Raw genomic sequence first — 17984 nt, forward strand, 5'->3', positions numbered from 1 at the left:
GATACATATCGCCTAACAGGCGTCATGTCTCGTTCTACATATTTCGTGTTGTTGTTGGTTAAGGACCCGTTGTAAAGCGCTTTGAGCACGTTTAGTGGATATTGCCCTATATAAAAGCTCATGTTTTTTTGGGGGGTTTTTTTTTTGTTTTTTTTTCGGAGGGGGTTAACATTTTTTGGCTAGAAAATTATTTGTCCATTATTGATCGATTAACCAATTAACTGTCGCACTCTGTAAAAACTCGTATTTAAAAATTTGGCCAGAAAACTAGTCCTTCAGATATCAACAGATTTAAATAACCTTAATAACCTGTGATAAAACCCACAATTATTGCGGAAGCTCCTGCTCAAACTACGAGGCAGAGGCAGTTGCAATAGAAGCCTCACTGCGACACCTCTCGTCTGTTTTCCAGCTAAACCCTTCAAAACTTCAACACACTGTCATCTTCACAGACTCCAAATCAGTTCTCCAGGCTCTGGAGTTAAATAGACTCTCCTCAACCTCCAAGAGTTTAAATTCTCAACTAGATGAATTCCTTACAACACATAGAGTAGACTTATCTCTCCAGTGGATACCGGGACATGACAATGCAGACAGACTAGCCAGACTCGGATCAACCATCTATTCCAGTATCCTTAGACACATCGAAACAAATAATCAAAACAAATAAGAAAGAGGAATGGATGAACAGTTGGGCAATGAGCACCACGGGTAGATGTATGTTTTCCCATAATATGACCACTCCTGTAAAGATTGATAGCCTAAATTAAGCTCAGAAGACACCAACAAAGCATCATCTTTCAACTAAGAACACAACACATACCACTCAAAAGCCATTTAAGAAAATTACAAAAGACACATCCCCTTCCTGCCCCTTATGTCAATACCTCAATGAAACAGTAACACACCACTTGCTTGAATGTCAACCTCTTTGAAGACCTGAGATGCACATTCCTCCCACCAAATCCAAGCATTAGTAACACACTGTATAGCCACCTGGAACAACTACAAAAGACGTCTAACTTCTACGTCATGGCACAAGACCGAAGGGCTAGAGCTCAGGTGGTCGCTGGTTCGGATAAGTAAGTAGGTAAATAACCTTAATCTAGGCAAAACCTCTCAAACCTGAGACCTTGCGACGTCCCAGGTTTGGGAGGGTTGGCCAAGATGGGCTCATTGATCTCATGGAAATACTCTCGAACCAACGCAAAGGGGACAGCGTGGCTCAGCGATACGTTCTTTGCTTCGTACCCGAAAGGTACCGAGTTCGATCACCCGCCACTGCACTGTGTGGCCTTGAGCAAGTCACCTCACCGGTAATCAGAAGCTCTGAGGTTCAATCCCCAGTCGACCTCGACTGTTTTGTTTTTTTTTGGGATTGTTTTTTTTTTCTTCTATTTTTCTTTCTTGCTTTGTCTGGTCCCTTTCCTACACACTTGTTCAGATCTTTATCTTATACTGGAGGAACAGGAATTTCTTTAAAATTGAGTCTTCACGTATGAAACAATTAAACATTTAAAAAATCATTCGAATTCCCAGTTTTGAGAGTTGTTGACAGGAATGGGTGGTCATTTTAATTTTTAAAATTAACTAGTTTTCTGGCCAAAATTTAAAAAAACGTGTCCACTAGAGTACGACAGAAAAGTACATAGGGTCGAATCGACGTGCACTCTTTTTTGTTTTCAGATCTGATAACCCAATTCATTATGGATTCATTGTTGTATTGGAAATCTAAAAAAACACACACAACCCCCCCCCCCCCCCCCCCAAAAAAAAAAAAATCCCAAAAAGATATCACGTAAAATGTTGTCCATTACAACAATGTTAACCTATGCTCATAATTGTGTCCGTATGTCAGACCTATATAGATAGAACGAAGTTGACGTCACTCAGGTCTTTGTTATTGCTTTTTGCCATCTGCTGTATTAACCAGACTATAAACGTTCATGGTTACACAGAGTTTTGTGTGTTGGTCGGTTATTCTTCCAGATGGAAACCAAGCGCATACTATCTATATAATATTATGTACACATGGGGTCGAGTGTAAAGGTCGTTGACCCGATCACTGTTATCGGCGTCGGGGGAGGGGGGGGGGGATGGAATCGATATTGAGCGAGGTCAGTGACTGGACGGGTGATAATAATCGGAATCTCTGACCCTAAACCCCCCCCCCCCCCCCAAAACAAGAGCTTTTATATAGCGCAATATCCACTAAAAGTGCGTGCTCAAAGCGCTTTACAAAGGGTCCCTGACCAACAGCAACACGTAACATAGAGAACGAGACATGACGCCTGTTAGACGATGTTACACTTTTTCAGATAGAGACAACGCTGTTGACGACCGTACTCATTTTACACCTGAGTACGGTGAGAGAATGTGAGTAAAGAGCCTTTTCCAAGGACTCAACTATGCGCCGAGCGAGGTTCGAACCCAGGGCCTTCCGATCCGAAAGCGAGTGTCATACCACACGACGTGAATGCTCTACCAACTGAGCTATCGGGACCCTCAGTCTTTCAGAGCCATTGGGCCCATATACGCCGGAGAGTTTATCCCGGTTTCTATAGCGTGAAACGGACAATAGCAATTGCTTGCTCCCCTTTCGATAGGACGCTAGTCTATTTCGCAAAGTACTTTCCGCTAAATCTAACAGACTCAACTACCCATTCACTGCTGGGTGGACAGGTGAGTGGGTGGGGGGGGGGGGGGTCAGAAAAAAACTCGACTGCACCCGGGGTCGATTTAGTATAAGAGTGCAAGGACAAAAATGATGCATAACAGGCGACTTGTATTGTAATACATGTGAATCTGACTCCATATAGGACCCACTGAGGGGAATCGATAAATCATTTCACGCATGCCATTGAGAAGTAATAACTGTGTAGTTTGCCTAGTTAAGCAATGGCTGCCGTTGTTTACAATACAATTCATAAAGTAGTTATTCAGTATCAGATACTGAATAGCGGTTTTGCACTATTGAGTATCCATGAGTAGACTAGCTCTTTTCTATAAGGAGATTATAAAGTGAAATTACCTGTTAACGGCCAGGGAGGTTTTTTTTTTTGTTTTTTTTTTTTTTTTCCAAGATGAGAGTCATTTTAATCGATCGATATTTGAAGGACGAGTTTTCTGGCCAAACATTTTTAGATACATGTTGTTATTTTTTTTCTTTCAGAAAACTACAATATTGTCAACAACGATATTCTTTCCATCTTAGGCCGTGTTTGTTTTGGTTCGCCTTTGCTGCTGACGAGCCTTTTGACTTTTGTACTTTTGTTTATGCTTGTAGAGCATTGACATACTCGACTTAAACAACCCCCGACGACTGGACTGAGTCCTCTTATCTAACACAAAAGGGTTCCAAATAATTCACGATGTTTGTGCAGAGATGATGTAAAAAGCAATAGCGATGGTAAAAGGGGGCAAATTACAAATTGCAGGATTTTTATGAATATCAAAACGAGTCTTACACTCTTGCTGTTTGGAATTCCGGACGTGTTCCTCCTAACCTCTGCACGAGCTTGCGAGTAGGCGTCGGGAACAAAGTTCGAATTAAGAAAAAAAAACTTTATAAAGAGCTTTGAGCAAAGGGTATCAGTTGAAATTCGCTATATTGTATGTGTTCATCTGCCATATATACCTTACTAAATATATATATTATATATATATATATATATATATATATATATATATATTTTATATATATATATATATATATATATATATATATATTGCGAGTTTGAGGTTGACGTTGTAATGAGCGCAGTGCTCTGGAGATATCGAATTGAGAAACTAGGGATCAGGCAACGGTGTAAGATAAAGATCTGAACAAGTGTGTATGAAAGAGTACCAGAAAAAGCAAGAAAGAAAAATACAAGAAAAATTACCATCCTAAAAAATCAGTTGACCTCGACTGGGGATCGAATTTCGACCTCTTGATTACCGGTCAGACGCGCTACCATTACACCCCAGAGATCCCGATAGTTGAGACAATTCTAATACCTATATTCTTCTCAAGGATTCGGGTTTTATGCTGTGAACCCTCGCTTGTATTCAAATTGCCCCAATGGTAGCGAGTCTGACCGGTAATCAGGAGGTCTGAGGTTCGATTCCCAGATGAGTTTTTGGGATCTTTCTTTTTTCTTGTATTTGTCTTTCTTGCCGTTTCATCCATACTTCTCCAGATCTTCATGGTGCTTTTTGAAAAAAATCGATAAATGTTAAATGTGATCCAAAACGCCAATCTGGCATAATGTTGGAATGACCTAGTTGAAGAAAATATTGGGTTTAAAATCTAAATTATCGCAATTAAGAATATTTTTTTGAAGTTTGAGAGACAAGAATCAATATTATATTCAATAACTCGAATTACTTGACTTCTTTCTGCCTGTTGGCTACTGGCGAAGCATAGGGCCTCAACAGCACTCCCCCATCTTCTTCTGTCCTTGGCACAGACCTTTGCCTTACTCCAGGCAAGACTGGGGACGCACAAATCTGTGTGAAGGCTGTCCTCCTCCATGTCTGTTTTGGACGACCCCGTTTCCTCTTGTCCTGTAGGTTCCAATCAATAACTGCATTTATTTTAAATTAAACATTTAATAAACTAAGCTTAGAATTCTAATTCATGTTTACCCCTGACACAATACTGCAATGGGGAAGAATGGACTTAGATCTAAATGTTTAGTTAAACTTTTAAAATAAATCTTGACATTTTTATACACGCAAATACCTAGGAATATTGTTACAAATTCATGCAAAATTGGGTGTGATAAGAGACCGGATAGGTGGCAATAAATGTAAATTATGGCCCCGGCAATGTGTCGGGTAGGTAAAGCATTTTAAGCAATTGCCTCATTAAACTCAGATATGAATTGGTACCTAGTAATAGGCAGTGGTAGATAATGTAAAGCAGTCTATCAGAGCCATTAGACACATGAAGCCGGAGTTTATCCTAGTTTCTACAGGTGTGAAACGGACAAATGCAATTACTTGCTACTCGATGCATAGTACGCTTGTCTATCGCAACATACATTTCGCCAGATCCAACAGACCCAGCTAATCGATCACTTCCGGTTGGAAAGCAGGGGTGTCAGGAAAAAAAAAGTCTGGAATACACCCGGAATTAGTCTCGATTCTCTATCGCCTCGATACGATATCAATTCGGGGTGAACATAATAATAATGTAGATCATTTATACCGCGTCTATTTCATATATATATATATATATATATATATATATATATATATATATATATATATATATATATATATAAACAGCTCTAGGCGCCTAACATGATGCCAAAGAGGCGTATCTAGATTTAAAATGAGCAGAAATTAAATGTTCAATTCTAGGTTTTGTCCAGACTGCCTCACACAGCACTAAGATGGTCCCCATCGGGAAAGAGAGAGAGGGGGCAGATTACTGGGCACCTGGAGGAGAACAGTTAAAGAGGAGATGAAAGAGGCTAGAAAGACATGGATTGAACTGATATGGCTTGCCCAGGACAGAGATGCCTGGAAGAACTTTGTTGGCGCCTTATGTTCCACCCAGGAACCAAGAGGATAAGGAAGTAGGTTTGTCACTTTAAGAAATCATATTGATTCACAACAACAACAACAACAACAGCAACAACAAAAACAACATAATGTAAGTCCATATTTTGGCTATAAATTCGACATACACATATTCGCAGGTCTGATAATCGGACGCAACTATGGGCTTGTTTTGACGTTGTTGTTGTTGTTGTTGTTGTTGTTGTAATGACCAATATTTTACAGTGGTTTAAGAAATGAGCAAATAAACATTTGGGTTGGCAGCCCTGAGAAATAGGCTTTGCTTTCTCATTGATTTTACTTACTTTGATTTGTTGATTGGAAATAACATTATATATTCATGTATGTGTGATATTGGCAATTGCCTCAAAATTAAACAAAACTTGAGCTTTTATATAGTGCAATATCCACTAAACGTGCTCAAAGCGCTTTACAAAGGGCCCCTGACCAACAGCAACACGTAACATGTAGAACGAGATATTACAATTTTTTCGACAGAGACAACGCTGTTGACGGTCAGGTACTCATTTTACACCCGAGTACGGTGAGAGAATGTGAGTAAAGAGACTTTTCCAAAGACTCAACTATGCGCCGAGCGAGGCTCGAACTCAGGACCTTCCGATCCGAAATGAGTGTCATACCACTAGAACACAGAGCCGCACAAATAAACCTTTAAATTGAACTGAATTGTAAATTGTATTTTTAGCATATTGGCCACCAAGACATAAAACCGTTATGAGGTGGTGGGGCACAAATGGACGAATTGCATTTCGTTTTGCAAGGCTCTTTACTCACGTTCTCTCACTGTACTCAGGTGTAAAATTAGTACCTGGCCGTTAATAGCACTTTCTCTGCTGGAACAAAATTGTAATATCGCCTAACAGGGCGTCATGTGACGTCCTACATGTTAAGTACATATTGCTGTTGGCCAGGAACCCCTTTGTGCACTTTGAGCACGTTTAGTGGAAATTGCGCTATATAAAAGCTCAAGCTCAAGTCTCCCCTATCCTAACTTTTTGAACTATTGAATATGAGACGTTTTATCGCAAATTCTATCATCTATCTTCATCAATCAACCCTGAATGCCGCGAGTCAATATATTATTATGCCCGCCACAAGCAAATGTTATTCTGCCGTACTCTGGAAAAAACCATATTTAAAAATTTGGCCAAAAAATCGTCCATCAAATATCCACCGTTTTAAATGACATTCGTCTTAGCAAAAACTCTCAAACCTGGGACTTCGCAATTGAGAGTTTTTGCTAAGATGATGGTCATTTAAATCGATCGATATTTGAAGGTCGAGTTTTCTGGCCAAAATTTTTAAATATGGGGTTTTCCAGAGTACGGCACTATTGTTATGAAACAACAACCTGATAGCTTTTAAAACACTCAATATTTGGATCGACAACTCCGTTTCGCTTATATTTCCGAGCAGCACATGTACCCGCCTCGATATAGAGGCCCGATCCTCCACTGTACTCTAGCTGACCAATCTATGCGGAGGTGAATTATAACCTTTTCTTCTTTTTTTTTTTCTTAAGTAAACAGAGAACAACGGTGGGAATTCGTCAATAGAATTATTCGAGAAGCTGCCGTCTCAGTCGGTTGACTATGTCACGTCCGCCCTGCAACGAACAGCTTGATTCTAAAGAAAATCGGTACTTTTTATTTTTCATGCTGGCTAGAACATTTTCACATGTCATGTGATTAGAATGTATTAAAGTCAAATCTTGATCAGATTTATAGTATTTTTTCTCTGGACACACTTTTATGCTCGTCGGAGAAATAAGGGCGTCCGTCATTGTTCCGATAGTTTAGAATCAGATACTAAGTTACTATGCGTCATTACGAGGGAAGTGACGTCACGACTGTTGAAGTCTATTGGGGTAGATTTTGCCTCAAGGGTAAACTTTGCCTCTGTGAATAGGATTCAATAGTCTGATGTCACGTCCGCCCACAGCAACGAGCAGCTTGGTTCTAAACAAAGAAAATCGGTACTTCTTATTCTTCATGCTGGATAGAACTTTTTCACGTCATGTGATCAGAATGTATTAAAGTCAAATCTGATCAGATTTATAATGTTTTTTTTCTCCTCTGGATGCACGTTTATGCTCGTTGGAGAAGTATTTCATCATAAGGGCGTCCGCCATTGTTTATAACCAGTTACTCAGTTACTATGCGTCATTAATTACGAAGGAAGTGACGTCACGACTGTTGAACCCTATTTTGGAGCATTTTGAATAATCCCAGATTTCTGGGTGGGGATCCTGACACCTCATAGTGGGCAGGGAGGTACATGCTGTGTCTTCTATCCCCCCATACCGTTTTCCAATTGTTTCCTGTCGTTGTCTTGGTATAAGATTACTTAGTTTTGTCCTGACTCTGGCTAGATTTCCTTGGCTGAGAGGGAAACAGTCGAATGTATAGTTACAGTTTTGGGAGATGATAATTTTTTCCTTGTATATCATCTCTCTGTTATGCATTGTATTATGTTTTGTTAGCATATTATATTATATGATTTGTAAACATTTGAGTGTATTCCTCTTAGAAGGGACCTGTGCTTGTGTTTTGATGAGAATTTTAGGTGATCTCAAATTTACGTACTTTGTTAGTGTGCTCTTGACATATACATCTGTTTCCTATTTGAACCAATTCCCCTTTGTCTTACCTTTTCTATAGTGCTTTAATTGTGATTCTAGAGCCCATTACATTCAGCAGTAACCATCAGCTTTTTAAAAATTTTAGGGTGACCGGAAAATGGCCTTTTAATAACACTGGCTTATTTTCTTGGAACATGGCTTTTTAACAAAATTGGCTTATTTTCTTCGTTGCTATGACTCGTATTGATGGATGCGTTGGTTTAATTAAGTCTTCTGCACTCTAGATAATATCAACCCAAAGAGTGAGAAGCAAAAAAAAAATTGTAAACAACCAAACCCCCCCCCCCCCCCCCCCCCAAAAAAAAAAAACCCGAAAAACCCCCCAAAAAACAAAAAACAAACAAACAAAACAAATAAACAATTAAAAAATCAATATTTTATAGTACATGTATCAGAAAAGCATATTATGTGATAGCACGTCTGACCGGTAATATGCAGGTTTTAGTTTCTTTCCCCAGTTAGGGCACGCTGCCTTTATATTTATGGCTCTATTCTCTTGTTTTCTCTGGCACTGCTTCATATCAACCTTTTCAGATTTTTATCGTAGACCAATAGGATTCAATAGTCTGATGTCACATCTGTCCAGCAACGAGCAGTTTGGTTCTAAACAAAGAATATTGGTACATTTTATTCTTCATGCTGGCTAAAACTTTTTCACAAGTCATGTGATCAGAATGTATAAAAGTCAAACATGATCAGATTTATAATGTTTTTCTCCTCCTGGATACACTTTTATGTCCGTCGAAGTATTTCATAAGGGCGTCTGCCATTGTTCCGATAGTTTAGAACCAGTTACTAAGTTACTATGCGTCATTACGAGGGAAATGACGTCACAACTGTTGAACCCTATTCCTGCTCCGAAAATATTTATTGTGACTTATTTGGCTTATTGCCCCTGAGGCAAAACTTACCGCCATTTTGACGCTACCAGTTTATTCACCCCAACACCTTACTCGTTTCTCACTCGGTTCTCCCGCCGCCCTTCACCGAGCATTCAATAGAGAGAGAGTTTTAAAACGATTTTCTGCCTACTAGCCTATTTAAAAATACCACACTGAGGTATCGCTACAGTTTTCCAATACAAGTCGTGTAGACGCCCCAAGCATAATATTATTATTTATAATCGTGTTAAATTGTGTGATTTTGGATATCAGCTCTGATCAGAAAAGGACCTTGTAAGGAATTTAGCTCTCTTGTCATAGTCTTTGTGATTTGATTGGAATCAAAGCCTTGAATTAATTTACAAGTGTTTTGGATCTTTCTTTTGTTTGTTTGGGCTTTGTTGACTTTTGTGGGGTTTTTTGTTGTTTTTTTGTTCTTGTTTCTTGGCAGCCACATTTAATGTATGATCCGTTAATGATTACAATATTTGGTTAAACGAACAGGATGGTTTTTATATTATTATTGTATGTAGCATTGTTAGAAGAAAAAGAAATATATCCCAGGCTTTGTCCCAATCGGTCATCTGATTTTCAATCATACGAGGCAACTTTTGACACTAGTAATACTGCACCTCTAAAGCAAGACGCGTTTGGGAAATTTCGATATCGTGTGATCTTTATATGAATTTGGTATAACCGGCAAAGGTTTCTTAACCAGAAGAGTATTTATTATGGTTAAACTTGGCAAGTAGTTACTTGAGGTATTTTTATTGTTGCATGTAAATGTTCGTATATTTCTCATTTTTTAGCGCTACATTTCTACTTCGTAGATTTTGAAATAGCGTCATGTTTGTTTACAGTTTTTGTTTCTTGCACCCTAATATTATATATATATATATATATATATATATATATATATATATATATATATATATATATATATATATATATATATATATATATATATGAAGAGTGGTTTTCCACAACTCCCTAACTCCGTGTTTTCCCATTTAGAGATATTGAGGATTTTTTCCAAAAATATTTATCATCGTCTATTATTTTATCATATTTAAACTTCAGATTCATACAAGTCTAAGGAAATTTTTGTGCCAATTGATGCTTAAAATAAATTTATATTTCAATTTATCTCATGGATGGAAAATCTCAAAAAGTAGAAAAATCGACTTAATGAGTTATGGAAAACCGTCCTTTATATATATATATATATCGTTTGAAGCAAAATAGATCACCGTGGTTTTAATTCCTTATAGATAGAACGAATATGACGTCACTCAGGTCTTTGTTATTGCTTTTTACCATCCTCGTTTATGAGTAATTCTCACTAAACTGTATTAACCAGACTATAAACGTTTAAGGTTACACATAGTTTTGTGTGTTGGTCCGTTATACTTCCGGTTGGCAATCTTATGAGCTTCTTAGTCAAGCGCATACTGTCTATTGCTAATGATGCGAGCATGGGTGTTGATTTTAATTCTAATACCATCAGAGCTATTTCAGTTTTATTTGTGTTTGAAAAAGACATTGAAATCAAACAACACGTTTCCAAGGAACGTTGTTTATCAAATCCATTGAAGGAAAACAAAATATCATATCAGTTAAAAGTTGTATCTAAAGCGTTTTGGTCCAGGTGTGGCCAACAAATCAATAAGATAACGATATGAAAACGTAGTATTTATGAAAGGTGCCAAACATAGCAAGAAACAAAATACAAGAAAAAAAACATCCCAAAAAAGGAGTTTACCTCCACTGGGGATCGAACATCAGGCCTTCTGATTACCGGTCAGACATGCGATCATTACACAAATCAATAACAATTACGAATCAACGACCTTGATGTTCGCGGCAGCACGAAGTCTTAGGCTAACCCACACCGGAGACTGACTCCGACGACCCGGCACTGCCGTCCTCTGCCGTCTTCCGGGTAATGACGTCGGGAACGGACAAAATACTAAGAATAAAGAGAAGAGCCTCTAGCCCTATCCATCCTCTGCTGTTTTTTTAGGTGCTTGGTATGGGTAGGTCTAGCGGCTCTTCTTTTTATCTTAGTATTTTGTCCGTGCCCGACGTCTTTATCCGGAAGACGGCAGATGACGGCCGTGCCGGGTTGTCGGAGTCAGTCTCCGGTGTAGGTTAGCCTTTAAGTTCCAAAAATGTATAAAAAACCATTGTTTTGAATTGTTTTTCACTAAAATAATATCGTCTCTTCTGGTATTTTTTTGAAGGAAAAAAATAACAATTAAATCTAAAACACCTAATGTAAAAATGAACTCCAAAAAATCTCGTTAAGTTGTTGGAACTAAAATTTACTACCATTCACACTATGTGGCACTTCACTTAGGAAATGTTTCTATTACAACAACAATGTTAAATCAAGCCCATCATTGCGTTCGGTTATCAGATCTGCAAATATGTTCACGTAGACTTAAACCTAATGGATTATGATCGACGTTTGTACCTTGATTATCTTTTTGTTCTTCAGTCCTCACCCCATAGGGTATGGACCACTTATAAGCTTTTCCATCCTCTTCTGTCGTTGGCCAGTCCCCATCCCACAGTGGGTATGGACCACCGATGAAACTTTTCCATCCTCTTCTGTTGTTGGCCAGTCCTCATCCCACAGTGGGTATGGACGACTTAATAAACTTTTCCATCCTCTTCTGTCGTTGGCCAGTCCTCATCCCACAGTTGGTATGGACCACCGATCAAACTTTTCCATCCTCTTCTGTTGTTGGCCAGTCCTCATCCCACAGTGGGTATAGACGACTTATTAAACTTTTCCACCCTCTTCTGTCGTTGGCCAGTCCTCATCCCACAGTGGGTATGGACCACCAATCAAACTTTTCCATCCTTTTCTGTCGTTGTCCAGTCCTCATCCCACAGTGGGTATGGACCACCGATCAAACATTTCCATCTTCTGTTGTTGGCCAGTCCTCATCCCAAGTGGGTATGGACCACCGATCAAACTTTTCCATCCTCTTCTGTCGTTGGCCAGTCCTCATCCCACAGTGGGTATGGACCACCGATGAAACTTTTCCATCCTCTTCTGTCGTTGGCCAGTCCTCATCCCACAGTGGGTATGGACCACCGATCAAACTTTTCCAACCTCTTCTGTCTTTGGCCAGTCTTTCCATCTCCTGCCAGCGCATCCCAGACCGCTCCAGCTCCACCAGAAGGTCGGTCTCTGTTCCAGGTTGACCTTGGTCTTCCGTTTTCCTCTTTCCAGATGAATTCCATTATTGCGTTCGGTTATCAGACCTGCAAATATGTGCACGTGGACTAAAACCTAATAGATTCTGATCGAAGTTTATACGTTGATTGTAATGGATGGAAATCCTTTGCTGGAAACGTGTATGAGGATCGAAGGATCTACGTTACTGACGGACATTGGAAGAAAAACAACAACAACAACAACAACAACAACAACAACAACAACAACAACAACAACAACAACAACAATATTAATAATAATAATAATAATAATAATAACAATAATAATAATAATAATAATAATAATAATAATAATAATAATAATAATAATAATAATAATAATAACAAATTCCCTTCCTTCAACCCATATGAATAAGAATGTAAAATTTAACGTAAGCTTCATTTTAATAAACGAAAACAGATAATGTGGACGTTCGACGTTTCTTCTTTATCAACAAAACAGGTTGAATGAAACACTAGAGACGAATGAGATAATATTATCTCATTCGTCCGTAGATTTTCATTCATCTTTTGTTGCTAAAGGGGAAACCCGGAACGTCCACATTATTTGTTTTCGTAAATTAAATTGAAGCTTACATTAAATTTCACATAATTTATTTATTTCTTCGATTTTCGAGCAGCAACATTTACATTCATCCCATATGAAATATTTGTCTTTAAGGTCTATTCAAAGGGAAGACTGAAAAAAACCCAAGCGTCAGCCGCAGTGAAGCGTCGCTAACTGAGCTAGGGCGAGGTGACTTGCTCAATGCCACATAGCGCCGCGGGTATTCGAATTCGGTACGTTTTGTATACGAAGCAAAGACTGTAATATGGTGAAAGTATGATGTAAAGTTATAAAAAAATAAAGATTTTGAGAAGCGTGGCTAAACCCTCATTTTGGAAAAAAAACAACTCTCAAACCTGGGACTTCTTTGGAAGTTCTTTGAGAGTTTTTGACAAAATGAGGATCATTATTGAAGGACGAGTTTTCTGGCCAAAATTTTAAATACGTTGTTTTTCCAGAGTGCGCGCCATTGTACCAAAACGTTAGTGTTAAATAAATCAAGTGTTTATTCCGCTTTCTCTGAAGCATGAAATGTCTGCCTCTTTATTCAATCGCATCCATTATGAGCCTTAAAAAAACCCCAGGTCCTCAAAAACAAGCATGGATCATGTAACGAAATAAAAGATGTTCACTTTACATCGCGGAATAAAGAAATCGGAGAATTTTTTTTCTCATTTCGATGCAATATCTAATTGTCATGAATCATCTTTAAAAATTGAGTATTTATATAGGGAATATCTACTAATCGTGCTAAAAGCGCACTACAAAGGCTCCCTAGCAACCAGCAACATTTACGTGTAGGTCACGTCCTACAGGCAGGTAGGTGACATGACAATTATATTTTTTTTCAGCCAGAGACAACGCTATTAACGGTTAGGTAGTCATTTTACACCTGAGTACGGTGAGAGAATATGAGTCAAGAGCCTTGTCCAAGGACCTAACTATGCGCTGCTCAGAGCGAGACTCGAACCCAAGACCATTCGCTCCGAAGGCGAGTGTCATACCACAAGACCTCATTATAGCCGATTAACCATTAGATTTTTTGACCAATTAAAACACGGGCTTTGTGACCGTCCCCAAGCTCACTCGGACACAAACATAGCTGGTGGTTTACAAACAACAAATAGAACGAAATTGACGTCACTCAACTCTTTGTTATTGTTTTTAGCCAGCTATATTTATGAGTAGTTCTCACTAAATTGTATAAATCAGACTATAAACGGTTACGCATAGTTTTGTGTGTTGGTACTTTATATCCGGCTGGCAAATGTTGTGAGTTTTTTTTCATCAATAGCATCAATAAACTGAGTAAAAGAGACGTCATTCAACCTTTTTTTGTTTTTAAACCGCCTCCTAGGTGAGTAGTGCCTAAGGATTGACACATGGCGAGTATGTATTGAGAATATGTATTGATTTATTTACAATCCTGGGAAAGTTGGGAGCGATTTGAATATATCACTACAATAGATAGAGATAAATAGATAGATAGATATATAGATAGATATATAGATAGATATATAGATAGATAGAGAGAGAACGAGAAAGAGAGATAGAAAGAGAGAGGGAGAGAGAGAGAGAGAGAGAGAGGGAGAGAGAGAGAGAGAGAGAGAGAGAGAGAGAGAGAGAGAGAGAGATTTACGAACTAAACCTAGCCTTGACTTGGCTTACCTGCGCGTATTCTTGTTTAATTCATTACAATTCGAGATATCGACTTGGTTTCAACGCCCTTGGTATAACCGATTAGACTATTAAAAGTCCCTGCTATAGCCGGTGAGTTTTACTAAAGACAAAGAGGAAAAATAGGGGAATTAAAAAAACCCTGTTATAACCTGGTCCCTGATATATCATAACTTGTCATACATGGGTTCCATTGTATTTAATAAAATTTGACAAAATTGTGGTCTCATGCCAGTGCCAGCCATCCCAAACACAGGAATTATATTGACAAAAACGGAATGTGATTTAATAGTCTGATATCACGTCCGCCCAGCAACCAGCAGCTTGGTTCTAAACAAAGAAAATCGGTACTTTTTATTCTTCATGCTGACTAGAAAATATTCACATGTCATGTGATCAGAATGTATAAAAGTCAAAAGATGATCAGATTTATAATGTTTTTCTCCTCTGGATACACTTTTATGCTCATCGGAGAAGTATTTCATTAGGGCGTCCGCCTTTGGTCCGATAGTTTAGAACCAGTAACTAAGTTATTATGCGTCATTAGGAGGGAAGTGACGTTACGACTTTTGAAGCCTATTAGGGCATAGGACATGATATCATTCAAAACTTAAGGTGAATAGCGAACCTCGCAATGCCATCAAAGCTAGAAAAAAATGAGCTTTTATATGGCGCAATATCCACTAAACGTGCTCAAAGCGCTTTACAAGGGGTCCCTGGCCAACAGTAACATTTAACATGTAGGACGGGACATGACGCCCGTTAGGCGATATTACAATTTTTCGGACAGAAACAACGCTGATAACGACCAGGCACTCATTTTACACCTGAGTACCGTGAGAGAATGTGAGTAAAGAGCCTCTCTCCGAAAAAAAAATTGTAATATCGCCTAACAGGCGTCATGTCCCGTCTTACATGTTAAGTGTTGCTGTTGGCCAGGGACCCCGTGTAAAGCGCTTTGAGCACAATTAGTGGATATTGCGCTATATAAAAGCTCAATTTTACAACCCGAACTTGTTTACGACCAGCACCGCGATATACGTAATATTTCAGATAACTGCACAAAAACAAAGAACTGGAAAATACCTCGTTATGACACATGGTAACTTAGTAACTGGCTCTAAACTATCGGAACAATGGCGGACGCCCTTATGAAATATTTCTCCGACGAGCATAAAAGCGTATCCAGAGGAAAAGAAACAACATTATAAATCCGATCATGTTTTGACTTTTACACATTTTGATCACAAGACATATGAAAAGTTCTAGCCAGCATAAAGAATAAAATGTATAGATTTTCTTTGTTTGGAACCACGATGGCCGCCGATGCAGGGCGACGTGACACCAGACTATTGAATCCAATTGAAAACAACTCTTTTTTAAACAGAATTATTCAACCACGAAACAAACATTAGCACAACTCATATTTTCTCCTGAACGGAGACTTGAGTTGAAGAAATCGTCCAAATGCCATCATTAAATCATTTATGAGATCGCCTTTGTATTCGATAAAGGGGTGAGGAAGGATTTTATCATTTATTAACAAGTTAATTGCCGTACTCTAGAAACACAAGTATTTAAATATTGATCTGAAAATCCGTCCCTCAAATATTGATCGATTTAATGAGTCTCGTCTTGGCAAAGAGTTTTTGCTAAGATGAGAGTCATTTATATCGATCCATGTTTGAAGCCACAATCAGGCTATGTGGTCTTGTGGTATGACACTAGCTTTCGGATCGGAAGGTCCTGGCTTCGAGCCTCGCTTGGCGCATAGTTGAGTCCTTGGAAAATGCTCTTTACTCACATTGTCTCACCGTACTCAGGTGTAAAATGAGTACCTGGCCGTCAACAACGTTTTCACTGTCCGAAACAAAAATTGTAATATCGCCTAAAAGGCGTCATCATGCCTCGTCCTACATGTTAAGTGTTACTGTTGGCCAGTAAAGCGCTTTGAGCACGTTTAGTGGATATTGCGCTATATCAAAGCTCATTTCTTTTGTTAATACGTGTCTTTCCAGAGTACGGCAATTTACTGATTAAACAGTAATCGTAATCATTTCATTCAATATCAACTGTCAGATTCTGATTTGGATTTGGGTATTTAAACGACATGATATCCCATGTTTTTGCATTTAATAAAATGCCTTAAATGGATACATATTCATGATGATATGCTTGTATTAACTCCCATTTCTTTTTCCTTCTTTCTTTTAGCACAGATGCTGAAAGTCAAAAAGCAAAAGCAGATTAAAGATGACTTAAGAGTACTTAGAAGTGAACAAACTAGTACAATGTGTTTCAATGGATCTGAGTGTGAACTGAGTCCGAATTTCAACCTCTGGAAAAACCAATCTATGTTGTGTGTGTGGCGGGATCAATAACTAAGTCAACAGCCACCCAAGAGCGTAGTTTAAAACACACTTTATAAACTTTTTATACTTTATAAACACACCATGTGGCTGTTGTTGTTAACCCTTATTTACTCGGTAGTGTTGCACGATGTTTGCTCTGAAAATGTAATCAGAGTGTCAACATTCACAAAAGGCTCTATGTGCAATGTGGAGCAAAGAATAGTCGAAGGATGTTCGAGAGAGGTCGCGAGTACTTTAGACTTTCTCGAGTGTTTGGCAACGTGTGGCCGCCAAGACAATGATATTTGTTTGGCCGCTAGTTATAACGAAGCAGAACGAAAGTGTGTTGTGCATGATGCAACGTGTTTAGCCAGTATCCCGTGTGATGCGGGTCATACTACCAACACCGTATATATCATCCCTGCTAACATTCCGACTACGACCACGACAATAACGACCACAACCGCAACCACTACTACGACCTCGTACTGCGTACATGGTACCTGGAACAGTTTTTCTAGTTCGTGTAGTTGCGATGGCCATTTCCACGGGAGCAGGTGCGAGCTATACCCTCGAAGCTGTGACGACGTGGTGAACACGGCGACCAGTACGACCGCCTACAAAGTGACCATTGACCCACGTCAAGACGGATCCAGTGTGATGGACGTTGTGTGCAACTTCCAAATGGGTACTCGGACACTCATGGTATCGAATACTGGAAAAGCGAACGATTTTTTCAACCGACCTTGGTCTGATTACGAAAATGGCTTTTACGATACGGGTGCAGTAGGAGAAGATCGTTATAGCAATTTGTGGGTGGGGCTTAAAAACTGGCACATACTAAATACAGTTTTAGGATGTGCCAAGCTCATGGTGGTTGTTTATCTTACGGGTAATGGCGTCTATTCCCGTACTTATTACAGTTTTCATATATCGGATAACACCAACTATGCATTCACATACACGAGTTCCACTTTTCAACTTTACGGAGTTCCTCCGGAGCCCAATTCACCGATCGACTGTCTTCAAAACTTACAAGGCGCTGCCTTTTCAACTTTCGATAACGA

General features: G+C 38.9%; 1 protein-coding gene across 1 annotated transcript in view; it reads left to right on the forward strand.

Annotated features, from left to right (window-relative positions):
* Positions 1-9266: 9266 nt before the first annotated feature.
* LOC144977836 (uncharacterized) overlaps positions 9267-17984 on the forward strand; it is a 9923-nt gene continuing 1205 nt past the window's right edge. The window contains exons 1-2 of the mRNA XM_078923241.1: positions 9267-9387; positions 16781-17984. The exon at positions 16781-17984 is cut by the window's right edge and continues 1205 nt beyond it. Coding sequence (XP_078779367.1) covers positions 17020-17984 — 965 coding nt within the window. The 5' untranslated portion in view covers positions 9267-9387; positions 16781-17019. The remainder of the gene's footprint in view (positions 9388-16780) is intronic.

This window comes from Berghia stephanieae, chromosome 8, assembly GCF_034508935.2.
Source record: "Berghia stephanieae isolate SIO BIC M18660-M18661 chromosome 8, UCSD_Bste_1.3, whole genome shotgun sequence".
NCBI lineage: Eukaryota > Metazoa > Mollusca > Gastropoda > Nudibranchia > Aeolidiidae > Berghia > Berghia stephanieae.